We start from the raw sequence: 17,069 nt of genomic DNA, 5'->3' as shown, positions 1-17,069 counted from the left end.
AGTTAAGTGTCCAACTCTTGGTTTGGGCTCAGGTCATGAGCTCATGGTTTCTGAGTTTGAGCTCCCACATAGGGCTCTACGCTGGCAGTGAGGAGTCTGCCTGGGATTCTCTCTGTCTCTCTCTCCCTCTCTCTCTCAAAATAATTAAGGAAACTTACAAAATAAATAAGTAAAAGACATCCATTTCTTGATGGAGAACTAGAAATTTAAACTGACTCCAAAAAATTGTAATTAGACAATTATCCAAAACTAATTTTAGGGGAAAAATTCATATTAGTTTTACACAGACAGAGCCTCAAATTTTACCTAAGCCCAGGACAAATGAAGTATCTTTTACATGAAGCGATGATATAATAGCTGGAAGCGAAAGCAGCCTCATAAAGAAATCTTACTATTACTTAGAAATATAACACATACCTGCATAACGTGCTGACAAACATAATTGTATTTTAATGGCATCACAGTGGTTAGAGCAGTTCATTAAATGACAATACTAGACAGAAAAAAGGCATTTTTTCACTAATCTAATTGTCTTTTATAACAGAATAACAAGACTCGAAGATCACACACAGTAATAGTACATAACCAAAATGTCACAGGGAATCAAAACACCTAGGCTTAACTCTAATCCTACCTTTGACTGCAGCCCAGCAAGGTGCTTAACAGAACAGGCTCTGGGGACAAACTGCTAGAGTCAACTTACCAGCTGTGGGACCACAGGCCCATTCCTCAATTCCTTCGAGACTCTATTTCCTCATCTATAAAATGAGGATAATTATAAAGCTTCCCTGATAGCATTGCATTAGGGTTAAATGACAAAAGAAAATTCATTTAAGGGACTTGGTCCAGAGCCTGGCAGATAAGGACTCAATAAATATTATATGGTTATTACTTTTGGCTAGATGGCCTTAGAAAAGTCACTTAATCTCTTTCACACTTAATGTCTCTATCTACATAATGAGCAGACTGGATAATGACCTTGAATCCCTTTTATAAATTCAAACAAGTCACAAGGATGTAAGTGTTGAAAGAAGTGGGCATCTCCAAAAGCTTGGCCTGGACAGTGGTGGCTGCTGAAAGTCAGTACTGTATACATATATGCTCTGGATGTTGAGATAGGGTATCTGTCTCCTAAATTTCCAGCTATTATATCATCTTAGCAAACACCTTCAACTGTAAAAATTCTAAAACATGTTATACACCTTTATTCAATAAGTGTTCCTGAATAGTTGCACATAAATCCAAATTTTGAACTCTATTTCAAATTTACTAAGGGAACCCACTAAGATGAGCTTTACAAAGGAATGCACAGCAAAATTCTTTCGCTACCAGCAGAATAATTCAGTAGTGATGTGAAACATGCTTAAAGAGTACCTTCAGGGAAAACAGTCTTGTCACAATGGATGCCTGGAGATCATTACCAGGTGACTTGGTGGAGGTGGCAGATCCCATGGAATCGGGAGGACCTGCCCAACCTCACCAAAGGTGTGCATCCTCTCACATGAAGTTGTGGGAGGAGAATTTAACAGCATTAATCAACTCAGTGGCTCCTGATAGTTGCTGCCCAGTAGAATCACCTGAGAAGCTTTTAAAAATCCTAATACCCAAGCCATATCCTGCACCAATTGAAACATAAAGCCTGGGGGCTAGGAGTCAAGCAACAGTAATTTTTTTTTAAGTTTATTTATTTATGAGAGAGAGAGAGAGAGAGAGATAGCATGAGTGGGGGAGGGGCAGAGAGAGAGGGAGACACAGAATGGGAAGCAGGCTCCAGGCTCTGAGCTGTCACCTTGGAGCCCGATACAGGGCTCAAACCCACAAACCTTGAGACTATGACCTGAGCCGAAGTCAGACCCTTAACTGACTGAGCCACCCAGGCACCCCAAGCAACAGTAATTTTTAAAAGATCCTCAAGTTTTTCTAATATGCAGCAAAGTTTAAGAACCACTGAACCAATTGACAACTTCTGGACTCTGGATAACCGGCTTTAAATTTTCACGGAGCTTGATGGATCACTCTAATCTCCCAAGAACCCTCCCACCAATGCAATGAAACTGGCCCTAGGTCACCTTCTTTGGTTTGGACCAAGGATTCGCAACATGTTAACATTATGTTCTGTGGCTGAATAATTATCTAGAATAGTGCTACTCACACCCAAGTGTGGTCTAAAAACCAGCACTGTCACATCCCCTAGGAACCTTTTAGAAATGCAAATTTCTCAGGATTTACTCCAGACCCACCAAATCAGAATCTCTGGGAATAAATCCCAGGAATCTGCTTTAACAAACCCTCCAGGTGAATCTCATGCCTGATAAAGTTTGAGAAGCAACACACTGTCTTCTCATTTCTGTATTTCTGCATTCACATACATTCAGGTCTTCTATGTTCTAAAGTAAAGATCTCTTGGGGTCCCTGGGCGGCTCAGCTGGTTGAATGTCCAACTCTTGATTTCGGCTCTGGTCATGATCTCAAGGTTGTGAGAGAACCTCGTGTCAGGTTCTGCACTGAGAGTGGAGCCTGCTTAAGATTCTCTCTTTCCCTCTCTTCCTGCCCCTCCTGACATGCTCACATACTCTGTCTCTCAAAAACATAAAAAACAAAATAAAAACTTAAAAAAAATCTCTTGCCTATTTTCTATATACTAACCAACTATATTATTCTTGACTTCAGTGCTAAGTCACATGTACATCATATTATTTCCTCTCTCTCCCTCTTAAATTTCCTTTTAAACTATTTCAGCATACTTAAAAAGTATAGAGAATAATGCAGTGAACACCTGTGTACTACCACATAACTTAAGAAAACTGTTACAATAGATTTATTTATGCTGAATTATTTAAGTATTCTGTGGAATAAGATTATGAATACAACATATGAGTCATTTACAATGTCTGTCACCTATACTATTTGAAAATGGTTGTCATATTGGGAGAATAGTATACACTTAACACTACAATCTATTATCTTTTTTGTATTATAATTAAGAAGACATACATATGGCATAAAATAGCAGTTTAAGTTTGCTATTTGGACTTCTCATATTTGTACATATTTGTCATATTTGGACATTGTTGGTGTACTTATCCACAGCTCCTTGTTTTCTTATAAATTTGTATTGTTTTTCTTACCACATATTAGTAGTAATGTTTCTTATGTTGAATTCATTTATTTTCCTTTTTTTTATTATCCTCTCACTTTTATTACAAAAGCAAAAATGTTTTAACTGTATCTCTTATATCCTATTTATCCATCTTTGCTACGACTATTGTCCCCAAACTGAGTGATGTTGGTATTCAATTTCTTTCTTCTATGCTTTCATGTAAAAATGTTCAACTTCTTCATCAACTTAGACTTTATTATGATGCAAGCGCAGGTAACCTTAATTTTTCCAAAGTGCTATCTGGCTATCCTAAGACCATTTATTATGGAATAATTCCTTATTCCTTTGTTTTGAAACAATTACATTTCTATTCATAGTTGGGCCTATCTCTGAAGTCTGTGTAATACAAAATGAAAAATTCTATTTTTGTGACTCAACACTGAATTGTCGCTTTCCAACATACTCTATTATGTGTTAGGGTTGGACTACTATTTCTTTTCCAGAACATTTAAAAAATTTCTAGTCCTTTCCAAGTAAATTTTAGAATTAGGGTCAAATTTCAAAACCATGTTCAGTTTATTGGCATTTTGATTAGAACTGGTTTACACTAATAAATTGGAAGAATGCAAATGATTATAATATCTTATGTTTCTGGTCAAACAACATGACCTCTCTGGTAAGGAGAGTTGGCTATTTTCCAAGGAGATTATAAGACTACTGACAAAGCATGGAAAACAAACTCCCAGCATGCAAAAGGATACCATGTAGCTATTAATAAACAGATAAACACCTGTTCTCAATTTCTCCTAAAGATAGGGCAAGACAGAACAAGATTTAGTTTCACAGTTAAGGTTACCTTCCTGATTATGAGAGTTTCAAGACCCTAAAATACATTCTTTCTCCCTCAGCATCCTGATGATGAGAACAGATGCCATCAGTCAGGCTCTGAGCTAATGGTTACCATGCATTATTGCATTTAATCCTTCCACAACACGGTGAGGAGATACTGATTCTCGGGACTAAGATGAGACATCAGGAGAGAGGCCCTCCTCAAGCTTTTTTCCAGGAGAGCACTTACCCGTCTTGCCACAGTGATCTCTTGTTGCTCTTCCCACTTCTTCTGTTCTGCTCTTACGCGTGCTTTATACTCTGCAAGGTCAGGTAGTTCTTCCAGCCATCGATGACGAGCATTTTGCACAGCTGTTTCTACCTGCAATTGGATATTGCAAAAGCAGGCAGTAAAGTGAGGTATAAAATTTCAAAAAGATCCCATTCGCAATTAGCAACTATGGTTTCATGTGTACTTTACATAATATCGCACTACGTTACACTGACCTCAAGCAGCCCACCTGATCCCAAACAGTAGATTCTAATCCTTCTGTTCTAAACTTCCCATACTGTCCTATGCAAATGCCAGCGCAAAAAGTAGAAATCTATAAATGTTTGATAGCCAATACCATTACTGGAAAGCTTCATACAAAGTACCAATTGCCATTTCCAAGAAATTCCTGTTTATCTTAAGAAAAAGGAGAAGACATGCAGAGAGGCTGCTTGGGGTCAGGGCTGCCCAATCAGTACACCCACCATATCCACAGTCCTCATGCCGTACATATAAACACATGAACCCACGCAAGCATGCACCAATATAGCTTAGAGCCTTGTACCAAGCAACTTTTCCTGCTGTCTGTAATGAGTTTGCAACTAAAGAATGAGGGTGATACAGCAATTCAGGCAAACATATAAGACTTGACAAATTATGAGGGTGATCTGTTGGTAAATCTGTCACAGGTTACCACAAGGTCACTTACTAAATAACCTTTCCTTATTTCCTTGTATTGAAATATAAATACACACATACCTATATCCATATAAACATACAAAACTAGAGTTGACATAAGGGGCTGAATTTTTTTGTAAAATGCTAAATACATTTACAGGTAAAACCTAGGGAGTTACAAATACGGGGAAAAGATAAAGCCCCTATAGAAATTTATATTCCTCCAAAGGTTATTAATAATATTTCCTTTCTTACTACATGATGCTGTTTTTCTTCACATCTGTAATTGTTTATATACCAGGACAGCACCCTTAAACATGTCTCTGTCCACAGAACATTTTCTTAACTCTGTTCAAACCTTAAACATTTCAGGAAATGATTTAACTGACTGAAGATGCCTTTGATACAATTACACAGATTTGCCTATGTTTCCATACTATAAGGATTCTCTCTAAACATCGTGTAGAACAACTTATGGGGGCCTGGGTGGCTCAGTCGGTTGAGCATCCGACTTCAGCTCAGGTCATGATCTCACAGTTTGTGAGTTCAAGCCTCACATCGGGCTCTGTTGACAGCTCGGAGCCTGGAGCCTGCTTTGGATTCTGTGTCTCCCTCTCTCTGCCCCTCTCATGCTCATGCTCTTTCTCTCTCTCTCAATAACAAGTAAACGTTAAAAAAAAAATTTTTTTTAATCATGTAGAACAACTTAACAAATAGGCAGAATTCCAAATATTTATCAAAAGCTGAATACATTTTTTTAAAACTTTACTTCAGGTATTATTTTAAGACTGCATAATAAGCATTTCATTTGTAAATACAAAATGAGTAATATGAAGGTCCAGTGACCTCTATGGGACTAAACACCCTGTCAGGTGGTCTGTGAGATCAAAACTAATTTCAAAGTAATATTCACACTTTATTTTTTTCATGCCCATTCCTGCATGTGTAACTAATACAATGGTGTCATGCTATGTGATTTATCACTGCTCTGACAGCCAATGGCAAGTTTAGTATTCTTGGTTTTTTTTTTTTTTTACAGATTTTATTTTCCTAATTTTTTAAAGTTTATTTATTTATTTTGAGAAAAAGAGAGAGAGAAAAAAAAGAGAAAGAGTGGGTGAGTACGAGAGGGACGGAGTGAGAGGGAGAAACAGAATCCCAAGCAGGCTCCGCATGGCTAGCGCATAGCCCGACACTGGGCTCAGACTCATGAACCTTGAGATCATGACCTGAGCCAAACGCTTAACCCACTGAGCCACCCAGGTGCTCCAATATTCTTGTTTTTTTAAAAGTTCCTTAGATTTATATTTTCCAATACAGTAAATAGATATAACCCACACAGAGAAAAACTCTTCAGAGTCTTGAGTTTTTAAAAGTGTTAAAGGCATCCTGAAGCAAAAAAGTTTTGAGAATCACTATAATAATGTAGATAAAACCAACAAAAACTCTTTATTGCATTAACACAGAGCTATTTCATTAACACAGCTCACTCAGGCTGACATTTCTTGGAAACCAAACAACATGCCCCAGTTAAAAGCAAGCTAGCTTTCTGAGTGCTTCTAAGGGGAGGCAATGGCCCCGCTTTCTGGCAGCGTATGGGATTTACAGACAAAGTCCCGTGTGAGGGGAGTGCCTGCAGATTCAACTCTGTGAGTTGCAGTGCAAATACTGTCTAATATCTCACTTGCTTTAAGTTTGCTTATGTATAACTACTTCAGTGGAGTACGTTCTATAAAGTTAGGTATGAAAGATTCTTAATTAAGATGTGCTTCATCCAGTTATAAAACCGCCACCTTTAACCTCAAGCACCCTAACGCTTAGACCAAACTCAGAGGAGCAAACACTCTGTAAACATAAAGAATACATGGAAAAACTGAGGGGTAACAGCTTTGTGACAGAAATACAGTGGAAGAAACTTTTTGTAACAACCCAAAAGGTTCTACCCTAGAATGCACAAAATTTTCAAAGTATAAAGTTATGAACAAGTTCAATGGTAGCATTTTACAGGTTTTCATTAATAGGCAGTTCCAATAATTGTACTATAATAAACCTATTACCTGTTTGGCAATATTTTCACAATATTTGAGTTCTAATTCCACCTCGAGTTTCTTCAGGTCCCCACTGACAGCTGTTTCTTTCTCTTGCTCTAAATCTTGCTGGATCTTTCGCTTCTGTTCTTCTATCATGACTGCCATCTCTTTCTTGGAAATAACATCACTGGTGGTTACTTGGTCAGTCTGGCTGCAACCATCTGAGGTCTTCTTTTTCATTGCCTTTATAGTTTGATCCAGCTTAGACTGCCACTCTTTTTCGAGCTGTTGAATAAGTTCTTGTTTGATCTGTTTTCAGAAGAAAAATTGTATGAAAAGAAAAAACACTCAAATAAGCAAAACCCAGAATTAATAGCTAGCCAAAAGAGCAACCACAGCTGTGTTTGAAAACCATCTAGACATTGTTGTAGTAATTACATGAGAGTTAGAAGCTTAGTCAATGAAAATATATTCAAGTAAATCCTGAAAGTTACTGTTGGACCCTAATGTACGTGGCATAAATCACATGGGAGATAGAAGTATACCGCCATAGGTCAGGCTTTCTTGCTCTCAAGATGCAACCTTCTGGAAGCTTTGACATTGCCACTACAAAGGTGGCATGAGTTTTTTTTTTTAAGAGGAAAATTTATACTATTAATATGTATTTTTCCATCAACACCAGGCTTTCCACAAAGCAGGCACTGGGTTAAGTCTAAATAATGAACCTAAAACTGCACGATCTAAAAATAGTTTTACTTACTTGAACACATTAGACTCTTGTTTGTTAGGGTATTAAATTCTACTGAGTCTACTGTGCTTTGAAGGAGGGGCAACATTAGAAGGATGTCTTAATGACAACTTTCTGCTTTCAACAGGATAGTGGGATGGATCAAAACACAGTCAGTCTGAGGCAAAACTGTGAAACAGCAAAAGTTGCTTTCCTCTGTTCCTGGTTCCCACCTCCTGGGTATCCAGAGTTCTCAGACTGCTTCCCTGGCTACCAGAGTCCCAGGCTACGTTGCTGCATTTGAAATGGCAATCTTGTGTAGCAGTTTATGCTTTCCTGACAGTCTCACAAAAACATTACTTCTCTATCTCATCCTCCTGGTAAATAAATGGTTAGCAGATTCAAATATAAAACAATGTGCAACATTGTAAAAATAGAGAATTTGTTTTGTGCTATCCAGATTTTACAGGCATAAATGTATATATTCCAGAATACATATTTCTGTATTAAAAAATGATTAGTAAAAGAATTTCAGGTGCGAGCACTAGATTAATGAACTGCTGCAGAGGGTGGGGGTGGGAGATGAAGAAGAGGGATGCTGAAAGACAGGACAGTGGTCTACTATCCACCGTTAGGTAGCCACACTCCCAGGTAATAGCAATCTTGCAGACCAAAGAATCTAGTTTCGACAAGCTTGAAAATTGATTTCCCTTCCAGCTAAGTTTTCAAGATCATAATTTGGTTCTTAATTTTCTAGAAAACTATTAGTAATTTCACTTGCTACTTAGGTAAAAGGTAATTTTTTGTGCTTTTGAGCCTGCCCAGTCATTACTTCTTCCTTCTTTTTTTTTTTTTTTTAAATTTTTTTTTCAACGTTTTTATTTATTTTTGGGACAGAGAGAGACAGAGCATGAACGGGGGAGGGGCAGAGAGAGAGGGAGACACAGAATCGGAAACAGGCTCCAGGCTCTGAGCCATCAGCCCAGAGCCCGACGCGGGGCTCGAACTCACAGACCGCGAGATCGTGACCTGGCTGAAGTCGGACGCTTAACCGACTGCGCCACCCAGGCGCCCCATTACTTCTTCCTTCTAATCCACAGGATGGGTTATCTATTTGTTATTATAGACTGGTCTAGAGTCATCTGACTCATTCCACAATATGAAATTAGAGGAGGGTTTCATTTTGAGGAATCAAAAAGTACCCCTCCAAAAACCATTATATCTTGAATTGCATTGAAGGGACAAGAGAGGGGAGAAGTTTTAAGAAATAAAACTAGTGTAAGCCGCCCAAAGCCCAATCCCAAGAAGTGAAATGAATGATCACGTAGGTGCTTGGCAATGAAAAATTATGTCTGTTCAGGAAGAACGGTCTCTCTATAGTTAATACTACAGTTTCCAAACATGGTCACTGAAAAGAAATTTTAACCCACACCTCTGTCTGTTCCTCATCCCAGTGTGATTTGGCTAACATCACTTCATTGTCAACCTGCTGTTTAATATCAGTTTCTTGTTCTTTCAGCCACTTGCTCTTCTCCATCATAAGGGTGTCTTGGTACTTTTCTTCAAGTTCCACCTGCAGTCTGTTTACATATTCTTCTCTTTCCTCCAATAGCTGTCTCTTTAAACAAAATTCAAGTAAATATCTCTGTATTATACTAATATTCTCCAAGGCAAATTTATAAAATATTGGTCATAGGCAGGTACTGGCAGCAACAGAGACAAATGATCTTCCTACATGCTAACTCAATCAGCTAATAAACTGTCTTGTAAAGACCTGCTTGGATCTCAAATATTTGGGTAAAAAATTTACAGGTGGCTATATTAAAAGTCTAACACAATATGTTACTAGAAGAACAACTTTTTAACAAGTTTAACTGACATTTATGTTTACACCCACCCATCATGGGACTCATTAGGTATCACAGGCCAGGAAAAAATAAATGTACATTTCTGAAATACATATATTCTGATATAAAACAAAAATTATTGCTGTATCTTAAAAGTATGCATCCTGTAATAAATTCAGACTGGCATATTTTTTTCATTACCAAAGACAATTGTTTTTCTCAAAACTAGCTAAAGCATTGTGAAATAGTAACTGTCAACTATCAGATACAAATTTAATAATTTGAACTATTCATATACTATTCTCTGTTTATTTTAGGAATCCAGTTGATCTGAAAACTCTAACAAAACTCTACTCAGGGATCAAAATCACCTATAAGAGTTTTTGTGTGAAAATTTTTATTTTAAGTTTATTTATTTATTTTGAGAGAGGTGAGTGGGGGAGGAGCAGAGACAGAGAGAATCCCAAGCAGGCTCTGTACTCAGTGCGCAGCCCAACACAGGGCTCGAACTCACCAACAATGAGACCATGACTTGAGCCAAAACCAAGAGTGAGATGCTTAACCGACTGAGCCACTCAGGTGCCCCAGTGTGAAAATTTTTGAAACGGTTTTCTGGTGGTCCCACTGAAGCTCATAAAATATAATGCCAGAGAAGTATACACTTCACATACCTATTGCCACGCAGCAAAAGAGCTTTTGCTCTGTGTCTCTTTACCATTATTTCTGATTCATGCTACCTGGTTGTCTGGTTTCTTTCCTGGTTCACACCTGACCTGGCTTATTTTGGTCTTAATTGCCATCTGATTCCTCTCCACCAATGGCACATACCAAAAAGATGCTATCTATTTTTGTTCAGTGCTATATGATTTCAGAAAATCTCCAGTGACTAAGGGACCCATTTCTTCACAATGAGGTCATAGAAACTGTAGTTGTACTAAAACAATCAAACTATCACGTGGCTGAGAAAGTTGTCCAGTGTCATGTCATATATCACAGTTATTTTTTGTTGACTTTAAAAGGAATCCTCACATTGTCTTACCTGTGTATATCTATGCTTCAGGAGTTGTTTCCATATATATCTACTTTCCTTTTGACCCAGAACAGAAAACTGCTACCAATTTTCTGTGTGTGTGTATGTTTGTGCATATATATCAATTGCTTTGCTACATAATAAGCCAGCTAAAACTTGACCATAACAACAAAACTAAACTAAAACAGCAAACATCTATTATTTCTCATGATTCCCTGGTCATCTGGGGGGTGATTCTGATCTGAGTCAATTTAGCTGATCTCTGCAAGCAGTTGAAGCACATGGTCTAAGATGGCCTCACTCACATGTCTGGGGGTTAGCTTGATGTCTGCTAGAAAGATGACGTGGTCACATGTGTCATCACTCGGCAGGTTATCCCAGATCATTCACACAGTGGTGGCCACAGAGTTCCTGAGAGTATCAAGCTTGTAAGTCCCAATGTATAAATTATTTTTAAGACTCTTTTTGTCTAATGTTTACTAATGTCCCATTGGCCAAAATCAGATCCAAGGGATGAGAAACAGATGACCTCTTACTGAGAATTGCTAGAAAGTCACACTCCGAAGGGGCATGCATTCAGTGATGGGAAGAATGTGCGGCCATTTTTGCAGTCTACCACAGCAAGGAAAACCTTTCTACCCTCTCTTTACAGAAGTAATAGATTTATTGAGCACAGGGATCTGCCATTTGAACATACTACAGAAATATCTAATTCTAAAAGTTTTATCATTAAAGAAAATTTTTCAATAGTTTTAAAACATTTACACTTAATTTGCATGCCCCAGATAGCAAAAAAACCCTCTAACTTCTAAGGACTGACTTAGCATATATTACAATTGTACAGATGAGACTAACGTATACAGAAATGACATTATGAATGGGAATATCGTCCATCTTTGCCTTTTCTGCAAATTCATGATCTCCAATGATTACTACAGAGTCCAAGGGGTTCTGTGTGGATGACTTTTCTCCCACTATCTGAACAAGCCAGGTTGACATGTAAGGAAAGTTCCGCATGTTAATAAAAGTTTTAAAACTTGGCATTGAGCTCTTACTTAACCCACGGTCTCACTCAACAACTGTTTCAGAAAAGAGCACATATGGAACAGGAAAATACACCGTAGGACTCTTGCTGTTGTCTATCTTATAAATTCAGTATCCAGACTAAGTAACTGACCGCAAAGTCAACTGCAGGGAAAATGCCTTATGGCCTGCAGAGAACTTCCATGAAAGTTTCCTAGCTTGCTTGAGTTTAATAAGATTCTTCCATTGTGAGTGTGAAACATTTCCTAGGATATGAAAAGATTAAATAAATTCTCTTAAGTTTAAATTTCTGTTATGACTGGCTTATAAAAATTACTAAATTTTGTAATGGATTTACATAAATCTAAATAAAAAAAACTAAACAATTCCAGAGAAGAAAGGAATTACACTTCTCATGCGTTAAGTACACTGGCCCTTCCAGTGGGGCTGGGTATTAACTACAAAGGGATAGCATAAGGCAGTCTCATAGGGTGATAAAACTCTTCTGTATCCTCATCACTCTATACATGTGTTAAGTCACATGTTAAAAACGTATAGAACAAACACCAAATGAAAAAGTCCATTTCACTGTATGACAACTTAAAATCTTTAAAGAAAAATATTTAACCTGTAAGATTTTTTGGAAGGGCCAAATAGCAGTTTTAACTTTCCTCCCTGCTTTGGTGCACAAGCATTCATGAGCGAGTATTGGTCAGCAGCAGCTGTTAATTCCAAGCGACAGATTATATGAGATCTAATTTTATAGCCAAACTGATTCTTTGAAAAGTACCAGAAAATATATTCCTCAAAAGAATGACCTCTTTGAGAGAATTACTCTTCTGTTCTTGTCAATTTACGTATTTAAAAAGAAAAAAAATCACAGCAGAGATCTCCCTATTTTAATTTTTTTATACATTATGAAAAGCTAAGTCCTTAATTTCTAAGTAATTTAAGATCCCTTCTAACTTTTATACTGTCAGCACTAACTAAAAGAGCTCGCTTTAGAAGTTCTTTTTCCGTTAGACGATATGTATACATGGCATGTTTTTTCACCATATTAATCTATTCAAAAAAATACAAACATTAAAAGAGCTGAATTCCTCACCTGCTCTTTCTATTCTTTTAAAGTCTGTAGTAGCAAGAGCCTGCTTTAATATAACTTTGTTCAGAAAACCTCTGTATAGAACATTTACTCAGGCTTTTAAAAATATTTTCTAATCTTGACGCAGGTGGCTTTCAAATTGTGGTCTGCAGGCTGGTCCAAAATGGAAGGGAGAGTCAGACGTGTGTCTGGATGAGGCTCCAGGCAGGACAGGGAAGAAAAGACGGGCGACTATTTACATGTGATTTTACTCCTGGACACTCACCAACAGCAACTGGGAAGATTCAGGCAGGAGGGGAAAGTATAGAAGCCCCTCCAGCTTCCCGAAAAAATGAGAGCTTCCCTGAAAAGCTCTCCACCTTCCCTATCCTAAGTCCCAAGTTCAAATTCCTGCCCTTCTCCCCAGAAGAATAAAATGACACTTGGGTACTGAGACAGAAATGGGTCAGAGGAAAATGTTTCTGAGGGAATATGCTGTGCATCACCCATGGGACTCTGTAGGTTCAACTAAGGAGCCAGCAAAAGTGGAAAGCAAGAATCCCTGGGTTTCAGACTCACAGTGTTTGGGTCTACTCTCATTTATTTTTAGAACCCTGTTTTGCCACTTGGAATAAATATAAGGAAGAATCATTTTCTCCTATATGTATGCCATTTTCTACTGAGGTTTTAAAAATCATCTCAATATTTACTGTATTTTGTGAGCTATCAGAGTGTGATAGCCAAAAATAAAGAGACTTCTCCATAGGCCTCCCCTGTTTCACAAGAGAACAAGTATACTGGTTTCCATGACAATAGTGAGGCCAGAGAAAAGAGCTGAAACAAACACAACATGAACTTGTACTGTACCTTCTTCTCCTGAGCCTGTTGCTCCTTTTCCATGGTCTTCCTCAGAGTTGATTCTAGATTATCCTTCTCTCTGCACACTTCCAGGTAACATTCTTGCACAGCAGCCATCTCCTTATTCATGTTATCTAAGTCAGACCTTGGATACACAAAACCAGCAACCAAATGACCACCAGGAAAAAAAAAAAATACAAGGGCTGCAAAACAATTTTCCTCTAAGCTACAGAACAGGAGAAAGCTGTCTCTAGAGCTTGAAGGGTAGCTAAACTCTCTCGTTCTCACCTAAGTTGCAAGCGAGCTGCCTCATAAACCTCAAAGAGCTGCTGCTTCTCCAAAGCATGCTTTGCTAACAGGCTTTCACGTATTTGGGCTTTCATGGCTTCATGGTGCTGCTGGTAAGTCCTCTCACACCTAGAAACAGAAAGCGGACAATAGAATCTAAAGAAATGCCCAGGATTATTAGAAACACCAGGATAAATTGGTTTTCTTTTCTTCCTTTCTTTCCTACTCCCTCTCTCTAATGCAAATTATAATTAAGGTCAGATTGGTTCCCTCCAACCAAAAGTAATAATTAATTCCTAGTGGATGATCTTAAATTCTGCAAAATTTTCTCTCTTCAAATGTTTCCAGAGAAAAATGAGAAACTTGGATATGAGAATGCCCTAGTCCTTCAAGAAGGTAATAGTCTTTGTTGAGGACTTGTTTATAAAAAATTAATTGAAATAATAGGGTAGAGTTCCAAAATTCCAAGTTATCTATATTAGAAATAGATACTAGCAGTACCCAACTCACAAGTATGTTATGTTCCAAAACTCTGTTTCCAAGTTTATGATTTGGTAATTGGAAGACATACTCCCTCCCACAGATTTCTTCCTTATAAAGAATAGTTTCCCAGACTAGTTTATGAAAACCATTAAGCTATACTATCTCAATGAACTGCAGTTTTGATGGTGCTATAGAACCCAGCCCACTACATAACATCATTTCTATGGAAAATGTGTTCTAAATTCTAATTTGAGAAGCCACAGACTCATCTTCAGTAAGATCTCAGTAGGGAGGATTCACACCATAATTTCTCTTGAATCTTTTCTGGCGGGTGGGAGAGCAGGGCGGTGAAGGGCAGAGTCAGGCATTAGACCTCTGCATAGACTTTACCTATCCACAGCTTCCTGTTTATCACGGTCAAAATCTTGTACCATTTGTCTCATTTGATTACATAAGTCTTGATTTGTATCTCTCAGTTTTTCTTCAGTTTCTTTAAGTTCCTAGATACAAAAGAATAAAGCAGTTAGAGAAAATAAACATCATATTCATTGATTAGTCCAATCTTATTTTTTATTATCTTCCATGCTTTATCTCTACCCTGTAACACAGATGTATCATTTTCATAATTCTACAAAGACTCTTTATGGCTTGTAAGATTCACTTATTTGACAAGTAGCTTTATGACAGGAGTTAAGAGTTAAGAATTTTGTATTCATTTTGAACTACATGAAATAGAAACACTTAGCCAGAGAAGTATTCCCTAAGCGATCTCTTAAAGTAAGTCTCAGGATTCAATAATCTTAACAACCATATAAACAAGGTTTAACTTTTTTGGTCCAGAGAAGAACACCTCCAGCAGCCATGCTCCTATAGACCCAGGAGCCTGGAGTTCCACTAACCTACCTTTTGAGAAAACGATGACCTTATGGGCAATAAAGGGAAATAACTGGAATCCTTATTCACCCACTAATAAACCTGTCTACTAACTCATGTTGCCTCTGCAACTTTTTTTTTGAGAAGTCAGTTATATCCTTTGAATATAATGAGGTCATAAGAATTCTCACAACATATAGGAGACTTTTTCATCACCTGATTTTGTTGTCGTAAAACATGAATTTCATTTTTAAGCCGCAGAATGTCATCTTTCACAATCGTATCAGAAGTAGAAGACCCAGGCCATAATTGATCAGTTGGTTTTTCCGTGGTATCTGTTTTACTCTAAATGTTAAAAAGAAATCAAAAGTTTTTCAGGTTTTTAAGAAATTCTAACTGCTGGTTTTGAAAATGATTTCATAGGGGCGCCTGGGTGGCGCAGTCGGTTAAGCGTCCGACTTCAGCCAGGTCACGATCTCGCGGTCCGGGAGTTCGAGCCCTGCGTCAGGCTCTGGGCTGATGGCTCGGAGCCTGGAGCCTGTTTCCGATTCTGTGTCTGCCTCTCTCTCTGCCCCTCCCCCGTTCATGCTCTGTCTCTCTCTGTCCCAAAAATAAATAAACGTTGAAAAAAAAAAAAAAAAAAAAGAAAAAAAAGAAAATGATTTCATACTTACAAAGAAACTGTGAAAACATCACAAATAACTTCCATGTAACTTTTATCATCATCCCCAAATATAACCACCATACAATTATCAAAACCAGGAAGTTAACTAGGATGTAGCACTGTTACCTAATCTACAGACCCTATACAAAATCTTCCAATTTTCCTCTAATGTCCTTTTTGTAGTTCAGGATCTCATCGACAATTCCACATTGCATTGAGTTGTCATGGCTCATGAGTCTCCTTCAATCCAAGGACAGTTCTTCAGGCTTTGTCTCTCAAATCTATGACACTTTTTAAGAGTATCAACTAGTTCTTTTGTAAGATGGCCTTCAATTTGGGCTTCTCTGATGTCACTTCATTATTAAATTCAGGTCATCCATTTTTTACATGAATGCCACAGAAATGCTATGTGCACTCTTCAGGAGACACAGGAGATCAACGTGGTTCATCACTGGTGATGATCAATAAATGAAGGTAGCATCTGCAGGCACTATCACTGTAAAGCTACAATTTCCTACTTGTAATTTAGAATAAGTATCTTATGAGGAGATACTTTGAGACTATGCAATGCAAATATTCTATTTTTTTATCTTACACCAAGTTTAGCATCTATTCTATTTCTGCATTTATTTGTTTATATATAATCTCTATTATATAATCTCTATTACCTCATAGATCTATATTGTATTCAACAGGTACAATTTTTAAGACTCATGACAGTTATTGGCAAATTGTTTCCCACAAGGTCATGCAAATGTACATTGTCAGGTAGTCTGAGAGAATGTGTCCAACTCTCTTTACCTCCAATGGCAGGGAATGTCTTGAAATAATTATTGTATTTGATGGGGAAAGGGTAGCCAATAGTTGCTTTCATTTGCATTTCTTGCATTGCTCTCATAGCAGAACCTCTTACATACCTTCACTGTTCATTTGTTTTTCATCCTCCCGGATCTATTTATACAACTTTGCATTTTCCTCTTACCATCTAAGTATCTTCCTTATCTAATCTTTATGAATTCTTTGTTCATTGATGGGGCCACAAAGATTTTTTTTTAAATATCTACTTTATTTGACTAGTTGGTTTATGTGTTTACCTGAAGTCTGAGCTCTCTTCCACAATGTTTAAAAAATATCCTAAACCAAGATTCATTCTCCTCATTGGGGAGGTATTTGTATTTCATTCACATGTGAGGTGACAGAACACCAAGGCTCTGGCTCAGTCTTTGAATTCATAGCCTTCACTTCCTTTACAGGGAGACTATTGTTGACTTTCCCCTTTTCACTTGCC

At 37.6% G+C, this 17,069-nt stretch overlaps 1 protein-coding gene across 1 annotated transcript in view; it reads right to left on the bottom strand.

The window, feature by feature from the left end:
- Window positions 1-17,069, bottom strand: part of CEP152 (centrosomal protein 152) — an 88,509-nt gene that overhangs the window by 23,721 nt on the left and 47,719 nt on the right. Inside the window, exons 14-19 of the mRNA XM_032593643.1 lie at window positions 15,334-15,462; window positions 14,635-14,744; window positions 13,762-13,890; window positions 13,483-13,618; window positions 6,935-7,216; window positions 4,179-4,310 (exon numbers count right to left, since the gene is read on the bottom strand). Of these exons, the coding sequence (XP_032449534.1) occupies window positions 4,179-4,310; window positions 6,935-7,216; window positions 13,483-13,618; window positions 13,762-13,890; window positions 14,635-14,744; window positions 15,334-15,462 (918 nt within the window). The remainder of the gene's footprint in view (window positions 1-4,178; window positions 4,311-6,934; window positions 7,217-13,482; window positions 13,619-13,761; window positions 13,891-14,634; window positions 14,745-15,333; window positions 15,463-17,069) is intronic.

The sequence above is a fragment of the Lynx canadensis genome, chromosome B3 (genome assembly GCF_007474595.2).
Source record: "Lynx canadensis isolate LIC74 chromosome B3, mLynCan4.pri.v2, whole genome shotgun sequence".
Classification (NCBI taxonomy): Eukaryota; Metazoa; Chordata; class Mammalia; order Carnivora; family Felidae; genus Lynx; species Lynx canadensis.
This window is presented reverse-complemented; position numbering and strand designations above follow the sequence as displayed.